This window comes from Petaurus breviceps, unplaced genomic scaffold (assembly GCF_028583685.1).
Source record: "Petaurus breviceps papuanus isolate PSGF00001 unplaced genomic scaffold, PetGlider_PUasm1.0 90903, whole genome shotgun sequence".
NCBI classification, from domain to species: domain Eukaryota; kingdom Metazoa; phylum Chordata; class Mammalia; order Diprotodontia; family Petauridae; genus Petaurus; species Petaurus breviceps.
This window is the reverse complement of record NW_027187376.1, coordinates 4,040,648-4,051,759: the sequence shown is the minus strand read 5'-3', so window position 1 is coordinate 4,051,759 and position 11,112 is coordinate 4,040,648. Positions and strand designations below refer to the sequence as shown.

Here is an 11,112-nt window from a genome sequence, read left to right as displayed (position 1 = left end):
TTTTGTGTTAAGTGTCTGAGGCCGGATCTGAACCCAGGTCCTCCTAACTCCAGGGCCGGTGCTCTATTCACTTCACCACCTAGCCGCCCCTGAAATCTATTATTCTTAAATTCCCTTTGAGGCAATGATGCTGAATTATCAAAGTTATTTTCAAGGTACCTTAGTGGAAAGAGGAATTTTCATACTCTCCCCTTCATTTCCTCGTAGAAAGAAGAACCCGGGATCACAGAGCTCTGGTTTGTAAATCTTTTATTAAAAGAGTTGTCTTTCCACAGTAGTAAAGCTTTGGCACTTACAGTATAAAAAATAATCACCAACCATCATTACACCAAATTCCTCTTGTCAACTGCATACTAAGTGTCTCCAATACAATTTTCTTTTTCCATATTAAAAAAAAAACAAACCCTGGGGGGGAAATTGATAAATAACAGGTAAGATAGAGCTATTGCTAGGAAATTACTAGGATCATTTAGGAAACAAAATTAGGACTGTGCATATTTTAAATATCACAGTGATAGGGAGATGCAGGGCCTCCAGGATCGCAGGCCGCACAGTTAAGTGACAGCAGAAGTGTTTGGTGACTTTCCCATTTCTAAATTTCAACATGTCATTTCCATTCACAGCAGTTTGGTTGGTTCCAGATGCTTCCCTATAATTGACCTACTTATCTTCAACCAAATCAGGAGTCAAAATCAATTCATTTAAAATACTGAGCGGTACGGAACACTATAGGGCAGAGCTGACAATGCCCTGCTGCCAATCGTGAAGGAGAAAAGTCTTAGAACACTCCCAGGGTGATGCTGGTAGAAGCTGTGAGCTGAGCTTAAGCCGGGGAAGTTGCTCCAGAGCAGAAGGCTTTTGAATGTTTACCCTGAAAGATGGGTTTTGCTAGCATCACTCCAGTTTGGACGGTGTCTCAGCGGAAAGTTGCTTGCTCTTCAGGGCTATAGAATATTACTTTTCTCGGGAATCTCGTGAATTTTCTGTGTCTGCCTGTACATCCAAAGGCATGAAACACTCAATTGGGCAGTTGACATTCTGTTCAAAGGGAGGAGAGGGAAAAAAAGTTTAGTAACAAATACTTCAAAGGGAAAAGAGAACACAATGGGCAAACAACTGAAATGAATTTTAATCACCGTGAATTTGTGTTACAAACTACTCTAAGATACCAACATACGTTCTACCCAGACCTACTTCTTTAAAATCGAAGGTGTTTTATTCATTTTTAGAGAGTGATGGTTATGAGGAAGAATCATACAAACACAAACGCCCAGGGGAGAAGGCTTGAGGACTGTATGTATATACTCACAGTATTTGTTCTCTGATGATATCTCTGAGAATACTGATTGTAGGAATGGCCTGCAGAGCCTTCAGGTGGGGTCTCTACCCCAGGCCTTCTGCAGTTATCACAGCGCCAGCCCTGTCCAAGCAGAGAGAACAGCGTGATGAGGGACTTTTGGATGGTAATAATACCATACTAATGACATGTGATAACAGTAAGTCTGCTCCAAGGTACCAAATAAAACTCTAAGGAAACCTCAATATCAATGTTTCATATATGTCTTTGTTCCTTTTATAAGGAAGCTGGATGTGTCAGGCAAAAGTCTTATAGATGCTCAGGGACACCTTTGTGTTCACGTTCTTTCTCCCCTTCCTAGAATGGTCTTCTCTGTCCTTACTCCCTATTCAAATTCTACCCATTTTTTCAGGTTCCAATTCAAGCCTCAGCTCCTTCCGTTTCACAACCGGGTCACAGAAGGAACTTTTGAGACAACATCTGAGGTGACTTTTTAAATTTTACAAACAAGGAGATGGAGGCCTAGAAAAGTTATATAACTTGCTTAAGAGCATGCAGCAAATTTGGGGCAGAGCTTAGACTAGAACCCAGATGGGTTAATTCCTCATGGCAATTCAACCTAAGTCAATTCAACACCTGTCTAAGTTCAAGGCACTGTGCTAGGCACTGAGGTTATAAAACCAAATATGAAACAGACCTTACTCTCAAAAAGTTTCCCTTCTAACAGGGGAGGAAATATGCACATATGTAAAGATAGACATAATATAAACAAAGTGAATGAAATAGCTTGGGGATCAAGAAAGGCATTACGTGGAAGGAGAATCTTGAAGAAAATGAGTGAGTTCAAGAAGGAAGAAGGAAGTATATTCTAGTAAGAGGGGATAATCAGCCAAAGGCAGTGAGATAGGCCATAGAATTGGGTATTGAGAATAGTAAATAGGCCAGTTGGTTGTGAGGAGAATGTAATGGGAATGTAAATTTTAAAGATCTTCCCTGCCCCTAGGCTAAAGTGCACCAGGAGCCTGGGGTGGGAGGCTTGTTTTTCAGTAGATACTTCTGATTGGCCAGTGAGTCAATAAGGTTATACATTCTCTGAGCCAGGAGAAGGCTATATAAGCCCTGATGTGTAGCTTTGTTTGGGGGCTCACTTTGAGAAGTGTTCGGTGATTTGATCTGGATTTTGGGAAGCCGTTATCCAGAGCCCCCCGGCTTTGAAACCCAGATGTTGATTGGGTATGGATGTAATGGTTGGACAGTTTGAAATCTGTCTACTTGATCTGTTTCTGTCTTGATAATTCTGTCTGTATATTCTGAAGTTCGGGGTGCTGACCTCTTTCCCCTGAACTAGGTAAACGATACATGTTTGACTGATTAAAGTAAGCTTGTTAACCCATTTTGAGTTGCTTTCCTTTATGAAAGCAGATCCAAGAACCTGTGGTGGCAGACACCCTGGGGTGCTTGCTGCTACAGAGGGGAATAAGATGTAAGAAGACTGGAAAGACAGGAAGGGATCAGGCTGTAAAGACCTTTCAATGCCTTAAAATTGGAGTTTTCTATTTGACCTGCAAGGAATAAGGAGCCACTTGGGTCTATGAAGAAGGGAATTGGAGTAACATGACCAGAACTGGGCATTAGGAAAATCACTGGTACTGGTTTGAAAGATGGATTGGAGGGGGGAGACAGGAAGACTAAATAAAGAACTATTGCATCAGGGGTAATGAGGGCTTGAAAGAAGCTGGTGGTTGTGTGAATAGGGAGAAGCCTATTTTTAAGTGATACAGTGGAAACAAAAATAAGCTTTTGGAAATCATGACTAGACATGTGGATAATGGACATCCAGTCCAATCTAGACTCCTCTCTCCATCTCTGAGTTCCTCTTGTACTTTTAATCAATTTCATTGAGTTGACCTCTTACTTTTAAATTTCATCCTATTTCCTGCATTTTTTTTGGTTGGTGTTCATTTTAATTGGATTATAAGCTCCTTGAAAACAGAGACCATCTCTAATGGATTTTTTGTATTCCCCACAGCTCTTAATACAAGGGTAGACATGTTGTTGCTGCTCAGCAAATACTTGAAAAAAAGCATTTTCTTGTCACCCTCATCATTTGACCCTGAGCATACTCCTTTGCCTCTTATTTGAGTAGTAAGGAATCTAATGTGCACACATACCTGCTGGCCACCAAAACATGTGCAAGAGCAGATGGCCCCAAGGTACTCCTTTTGCCATTGTTCCCCTACGTGGTATGTCTTACCATCATCATAACATGTAGCCTCATCTGTTTAAAAAAAAATGCAGAAGTATAAGCAAAACTCAGTTAAGAGATTTTCATTTCATGAGTGGCCATGACTCCAATTCAAAACTGCCTTCTTGCTACCAGAAAGTGGGGCTTCCGTATGGTTAAGCTCCTTTAGACTACCACATCCTGAAAGATGAATCATTTAATTAAATGGGATTAAACAGATGGGAATTTGGAAGTCATTTGAAAAAAATGAATACAAAGACCAAACAACATGGCTTCCAAAGAACATTGCACTCCATAAAATGCTAAAATCAGTTCTTAAAAAGGGTTAAAGAGCTTTATAATAAGTACAAATCATTTCTCATTTCTGAAGCTCATCTGCCCCTTCTTAAATTCAGGATTAACAAGCATATTAGTCCCTCCCCCAAGGAGACCTAAAGTTCCCAATCTTTCCAATGAGGGAGAAAGTGGTGGCAGTTATAGCCCAGTTCTGACAAACGAAGTGCTTAACACGGCACTAAAAATGATGTTTCTACGTACGAGGATCACACTTGAATTCTCCTTTTCCATTTCCAAGACAGGTGCAGCTCATCATTTGTCCATTCTCTCCTTGGCGATCCCACTTGTCCCCAATCTTGTAGTTCACGCCATTGTCATGGCACCATTCTGAAGAGACGTGAGCAACAAAAGGTGAGTATTATTTGTGACTGGTTCTCAGAACAGGGAAAAATCACAGGGAGGAAGACAGAATTACAAGGAAATCTGCAATCACAGCTTGGCCCCATTTACTGTGGATAACAAATCCCCCAAAGTGGTCTCATTGTCTGGATTCATGCTGCATGTTTCCACTGGACTGGAATCAATGACTCTATCTTACATAATTATAACCTCAAATGGGGTGAATTCAAAAACAGGATCCGTTATCTACATTAATCGAGACCTAGCTAAAGCCATCATTTTGTGGGATTTGAAAATAGGTACATTTTTAATTTGTCAGGATCCATTTAACTCCATAATCGGCAGTTCAAAAAATAAAACCTTAGTCAGTGATCGTCATATGAGTGCCTATTTGTAGGGTTTCAAGAAACAGATTATAGATCAATGTTTCTTTTAGGAATTCCAGAGACAAGTACAGATTAAAGTTGGATGAATTGAGAAACAAACAAACCTAGATCTGGTATTTTTCGGGTTCTGTAAATTACAATCTATTTCACATAATTGGAAGGAAAGAAAAATATTTAAAACCTATGTAACAGAAACATAAAATCCAATGTTAACACCTGCAAATTAAAATCTTATTCTGAAAACTGTATGCTTAGAGGTATTCTTCTATGTATTTCGTTATAACACATCTAAGATGCTCCTTTACACATAAAGCTTATATTATACCAACACAAGTCCAAAAGACAGTATAGAACTATAGACTCTTGAGTTTTTTCAACTCTGGTAGTTCCTCCTTGCTGATTGTAACTTTGTTGTTGTTGAGTCTCGACCCCATTAGAGGTTTTCTTGGCAAAGATACTAAAGTAGTTTGCCATTTCCTTCTCCAGTTCATTTTACACATGAGGAAACTGAGGCAAACAGGATTAAGTGACTTGCCCAGAGTCACACTGCTAGTATGGGTCTGAGGTCAGATTTGAATTTAGGCATTTCCTGCTGATCCTTAACCTTTTAAGAAAACACTATTGAGGGGCGGCCAGGTAGCACAGCGAGTAAGAGCACCGGCCCCAGAGTTGGGATGACCTGGGATCTAATCTGGGCTCAGATACTTAGCACCACACCCAGAACAGAAATAACCTTGAGCAAGTTACTTAACCCCAATTGCTTAAAAAAAAACAAAAACAAAGAAAACACTATTAAATAGTTAGGGCATTTGATCAAAGAATATTTAAGGGAAGCTAACAGATGATTTGAAAATGTGCTATCATTAGACCTAGGGGTTTAGGTAGCAAAACTTAAAAGTAGAACATTTACAGCATTAAAAAAAATAAACAAAATTAGTTGCTTTCACATTCCTGAGTTTTCCTTACACCTATATATCATAAAACACTTGTAGCTATGTTACTTTTTTGTTTTTAAAAATGGCCATGATAATTTGGATTAAATAATCTCATTTATATTAAAGCAAAATACTGTGAAGATTAATTTAAAAAACTTAGCTGGCTCAAATATGTTTTAGATGTATATGTAGCTAATGGTATGTAGTAAGCTTTTAAACAAGTCTTTTTTACAATTATAGAGTGAATTTCATCCATATATTTTGATCAGTTCACAGAAATTTGCCAACTCTATATAATAATTAAAAATTACCAAAATAAACCCTTTATTACAGACCCCCTCAAGTACCTCCATGGAGCAGAGGCACCATTATATGGTGAGCCTGGGACCTATGAGACTATAACTGTGGAAAATTAAGTCTGACAGGTACTATGTAAAGCTAGATCTCACTGCATATGAGATCATGGATGGTTTGTATGATGGCTTCCTGAGACAAGACTATCCAAGTTTGAAAAGAGCATGAACTGATTATTCACTGAGTAATGAAGCTTTTGATAAGCACAACTCCCAAAGACCATTTATTAAGTCATCAGGGGAATCTTTCAAATATTAAAGCAAGTATAAAAACTAAACACTCATCTCAGCAGTGACGAGGTTTTCTAAAAATCTAAGGAGTAGTAATGTCCTGGGGAATCCTGATGCCAGCCTCAAATGGTTCTGATATAATTATCTTCAGTGATAGTTATATCTCTTTCAACCTTCACAATTGTACTCCCCCACCTTACAAGGTTATTATGAAAATCAAATGAGCCCCACTAAGTAAAAGACTGTCACAATAAACAACCCTATAAATTATTCTCTCTTCCATTAGTGTTGTTAATCAAGAGTCAAACTTCTTTAATTGTTTGTGTATCAGGAGGAGATAAAAATGTTATGATCATTACCAACAAATCTCTGATAAATAATGACATCCACATGTGACCCCTTGATTTACTGCAGTATTTGGCAAGCAGTATTTCCCATCATCTCTTAATGATGCAAAATATTGCTTTGAGCTAATTTGTCTGCTCCATGTTTGGAACTGCCAATGTTTGCCAAACATGCTTACTTGGCCCATTAGTGCTAATGCATGAAATCTGTAGGAATGAATGAATGGATAGATACATGAATGAATGGATGGACAGACAAAGCAGGCTACTCACTAGATGAATCGCATCTGAAATGACCGCTGCCAAAACCTAAGCATTGGCACCAGAGTTTAAAGCCAGAGTCTGATAATCGCTCCCATTCCTCTCCAATGGAATAGTGAGAGACAGTGAATGGATCAAAACATGTGTCATCTGTAGGTTGGGTCAGTCCTTCATTAACTGTTCAGGGAGAAAAGGGGGATAAAAAGAGATGAGTTATGGATGTTTTTCAAGCTACTGGAGAATAAATGCTTTATCAAGCACCACAATCTGAATTGTACCTATTAGTTTTTATTCTTACTTCTAATGCAATATTAACTTCCAATCATGTTCCTTGGATTTCGCATAGATAAGCACAGACAGTTTTTCCAAAGAAGATATAATACCTTCCCATTTCTAATGGCCATAAATTTGAATGACCAGGTTAGAAAATATAGACTGTAGAACATATTTTAGCAAAATTACATCCTCAGCATGACATGTCTCAATTTTGAATAAATTATGATAGGAACATTTTCAGGACCTTTAATGCTATGGCAGCTAACAAAAGAAGTTGTCTCAAATAAAAGGAAATGGAATCTGAGAGACTCAGGCAAAAGTAATAACATTTGAGTCTGGTTGTTAGCCCTGAATCTCCTAGCTTAAGCTTAAGTTAAAGTGATGGATACAAACAAAAATATATTCCACGTTATTCTCCACTAAGTGTGAAACAAACTTACTATGATTTTAGATTTAAATTGGGGACACTATGGTTCTTTTCACAAGGAATGAATCAAAAGGCAATGATTATTTAAAATGCTTAGTATTTAAAAAGACATCACTCTGGGGGGAAAAAATGAGTTTGGCATAAGTTAGAAAGTCGGAAAGTTTTCAAAGCCAGGCAAAGTTGGCTAGAACCCAGGCTGTGGCTACTGGGTTGAAGAAATTGGAAAAAGAACTGAAGTAATCTGGGACTATCAACAATGACTCCAATTTTCTGAAAATAGCTAAGAGTTAAAATTCCTTCATGTTCATATTTGGAGGAACAAATCTCAGAAAATGATAGGCCCATCATGGTAGTTAAGAGGCCTTTTTATTGCTGGAAACTTCTTTCCAGTGACAATTCTATTGGGGAAAATATTAGGCATTAGATAAGTATTATGCATACTCTTCAACTATACACACAACATTTATAATTTGTTTTTCAGAAATGTTCAACAATTTAATTCATAGGGAGTATGAATGACTTCTAAGGCAGTATCTTCTTTCATTAAAAAGGGAAATGGAGTAGAGCATAGAAACCAAATTGGCCCTCAGTAAACTATAACTCCTTGAGAGATCTGTTACTTAATATTCTCATTTGTATAGTACAGAAAATTCTAATGATTAGAAGATTCAGGATTCTTCATTATGAATATTCCTGGCCTCGTATCCAGCATTCTGCTGCCAAGAGAGGCTTAGACATAACTGGTTTGTTAAAAGAGAGATTAGGGGGTAATTCAGAGAAGTGCTGAACCCATAGGTTCAGGAGCTAACTGGGATAGTTTTGCTGATATAATCAGAACAGAAATATAGCTGCCCTAAAAAACAGCACACTTTAGAGAGAAAGGAGTGAGCTCATGTTGTACCAGATACTTCTGTTCAATCACAGGAAACTATTAGGACCTCACTTCTAAAAACGAGGGAAGCATCCTACAGGTAACTTAAGATCACCTAAAAGGAAGGTATCCTAGAATTGCTCTTTTGTACATGTATGTTTTCCTAAAGAGGACATTTTCAGGGGAAAAAAATCATCAAACTAAAGCTGATTTATCTGCTTGAGAGGTAAAGTTTTTCACCTCAATTCAACCTAATCCATGTGGACATTGAATCTCAAAAGGATTTATGCTTTAATTTTTAGAAGGAATATCTCTGGTACTGTTCAAAGGAAAGGACTCTGACCACATGCTGTAAGTCTGAACATACCAGAGTTGCCCACTGTGACCATCTCTTCCCGAACCTTGTGTCTCCTCTGGTTTTTCAATGCCTCCACTATGATGTTGTACGTTGCCCCTCTGGTAAGGCCAGTCAGTGTAGCACTAGCTGAAGTTCCAGGAACTCTGAACTGTAATTATCAGTAAAGCCAAGGTGGGGGAGAAGTGTTATAGTGAGGAATAGACATGGTCTTTCCTAAGGAACAGTCGCTCAAGCCTCACAACACAAAAAAGGGAAGAAGGGGAATGGAAGGGTCAGGGATGGGGCAATGCTGAGAAGGGGATGGAATGAGGTCTTGGCATTGCAGATCTCTAGTGGTCAGTTAATTCAACCTACTTATTTTACAAAGGAGGAAACTGAAGCCCAGGAAAGTTAAGTGACTTGCCCATGGTCACTCAGTAAACATCAGAGGCAGAATTTGAACCGAGGTCTTCTGACTCGAGAACTGATATGGTCTCTACTGGAACCTGTTATCTTTTGGGCCAGCCTCCTATCAAGTCTCTTCCTATTGTCTTACCAGGGTTCTTTGCCAAAAGTCTATTTCAGGTAGTCAGTCAGTCAATCAATAAATATTTATTAGGTGTCCCAGATACTGTGCTAAGTATTGAGAATATAAAGAAAGTCAAAAGACAATCCCTGCTCTAGAAGAGCTAAAATGAACAGGGGAAATAATAAGTAGCTACTTGAAATTAAATCATGGCTCTTCAAAATATTAGAGACAGTAGGGTCCATGATCCTGCTACCAAAGTATAGTTTAGCAAAATGAGAACCAAGGACCAGACTGTTTGGCACAGACCACATTAGCACAGTCCCATGTCTCCTGGCCACATGGGAGCAATGGTTATCATCAGTTTCTGATATTGAGTGTAGGTTGTAATATTTCTGTGTATCCTCTCCAGCCCACCTCCTCCCACCCTGAATTCTATCACAGTGTGTGAACTTTGGGCAAATAGCCAATAAATTGAACAAAAACTTATTAAGCTCCTCCTATGTCCAAAGCACTGTACTAGGAACTGGGTAGAGGTGGAGCAGGAGCACAAAGATAAAGATACCCATAGTGCTGCCCACAAAGGGTTTACATTCTTTTAGGGAGAGAGGACATCCACATCAACAAATGCAAAGCAGAGTGGATGGGGCCAAGGAGATAAAGTATCCTAGGAAAATTTGAGGGGGAAAACAATCCTTTTATTTGGGAGAAAGAAAAAAAGTAGAATATAAATGGATGCCAGAAAGACTAGCTATAGGCAAGGGAAGTTTTTGTGACTATAACTGTCACATATGAAACTCCTTCAGCTGATTTTGCATTAGAACCTTGGCAATACACACAGGAATGATGTCAAGATGTGTTATTTCTTTCTCGTGGATTGGGAACTTGCATGGGCTTACTGCAGAGATAATATTTTACTCATTCTGGAAAAACTGCAAATTCAGGTAGAATTATAGGATTTTAAATGATGTGTCAATCAAGATCCTTAAATGTATGGGAATTACACAAATTAGCTTGCTGAGCTTCAACAGCTCATTGTGGCTTCATTCCCTCTCTTCATTTAAGATTATTGGTCCAATACTTGGGAAGGCACAATGGGATTAAATTTGAGGGAAGTGCCAGATTCTAACCATCTTCCCAATGAAGCCTTTGGAATTAGGTCTCATGCCCAGGAATCAACTACGCTATGGCTAAATCACTTGGCTTACACCTTTTTTAATCTCACAGTGCAAATGATAGGAGAATAAGTAATTACCTGTAAAGGTTCTTCATCAATGCCAATGGGATGGCACGAAATGATATATTCAGAACTTTCCTGGAATGGTGTCCAAGAGATGGTAGTCTGAGAGAGAGCTTCTTGTCCTGTAGAGGCATTGGGATTGAGCCCAAGAACATGAGGATATGGAAGATGATCTGCATCCCCCCTGGGGATGTTAGCAATCTGAATCTCCTCATCTACATTCGGTGGGAATGGTCTTGGCCTATGCCTTATGGGGGTTGCTGCTGTGGGTGGTGTAGTCCGCCTAAAGCCATGTTCCTCAAAGACCATTTGTTGCCCAACACTAGGTTGCTGGCCGGTAGTGCCTGGAAGCTGTATACCATTTCCATTGTCATACCCAGGATTTGTGATGAAAGGGGTCTTTTGAACTGTGGAGGGAACATCCAAGATCTCTGGTCCATTAGGGTGTGGAAGGGTTACCAGTTGGGGAAGCTCATCTAGCCAAAGAGAGGTTAGAAGCAAAGCATATCAAGCTCCCGAAAAAAAAAAAGCAGCATTAATCATTATCAAACCAAGCAATAATTATAAACATTTTCCAATCTGATCAAAGCCACTCATAAATGAGCAACTTTCAGAATCACAGCTCACTTTTCTAGGGAGAAATCTTCATGATTTTCCCAAAAGTTTCTTTATAGCTTAGAAAGATAAAGCGTTAGTATGAATTTTTCA

General features: G+C 38.9%; 1 protein-coding gene across 12 annotated transcripts in view; it reads right to left on the bottom strand.

The window, feature by feature from the left end:
* Positions 1-232: 232 nt before the first annotated feature.
* FN1 (fibronectin 1) overlaps positions 233-11,112 on the bottom strand; it is an 85,222-nt gene continuing 74,342 nt past the window's right edge. For 4 of the 12 annotated variants that reach the window (XM_069075190.1, XM_069075192.1, XM_069075193.1 and 1 more), the window contains 7 exons: positions 10,420-10,880; positions 8,669-8,807; positions 6,740-6,904; positions 4,080-4,205; positions 3,469-3,575; positions 1,310-1,420; positions 233-1,038 (listed from right to left, as the gene is read on the bottom strand). In XM_069075190.1, coding sequence (XP_068931291.1) covers positions 955-1,038; positions 1,310-1,420; positions 3,469-3,575; positions 4,080-4,205; positions 6,740-6,904; positions 8,669-8,807; positions 10,420-10,880 — 1,193 coding nt within the window. In that variant the 3' untranslated portion in view covers positions 233-954. The remainder of the gene's footprint in view (positions 1,039-1,309; positions 1,421-3,468; positions 3,576-4,079; positions 4,206-6,739; positions 6,905-8,668; positions 8,808-10,419; positions 10,881-11,112) is intronic. The other 8 variants (XM_069075191.1, XM_069075194.1, XM_069075195.1 and 5 more) reach the window with 2 other exon arrangements.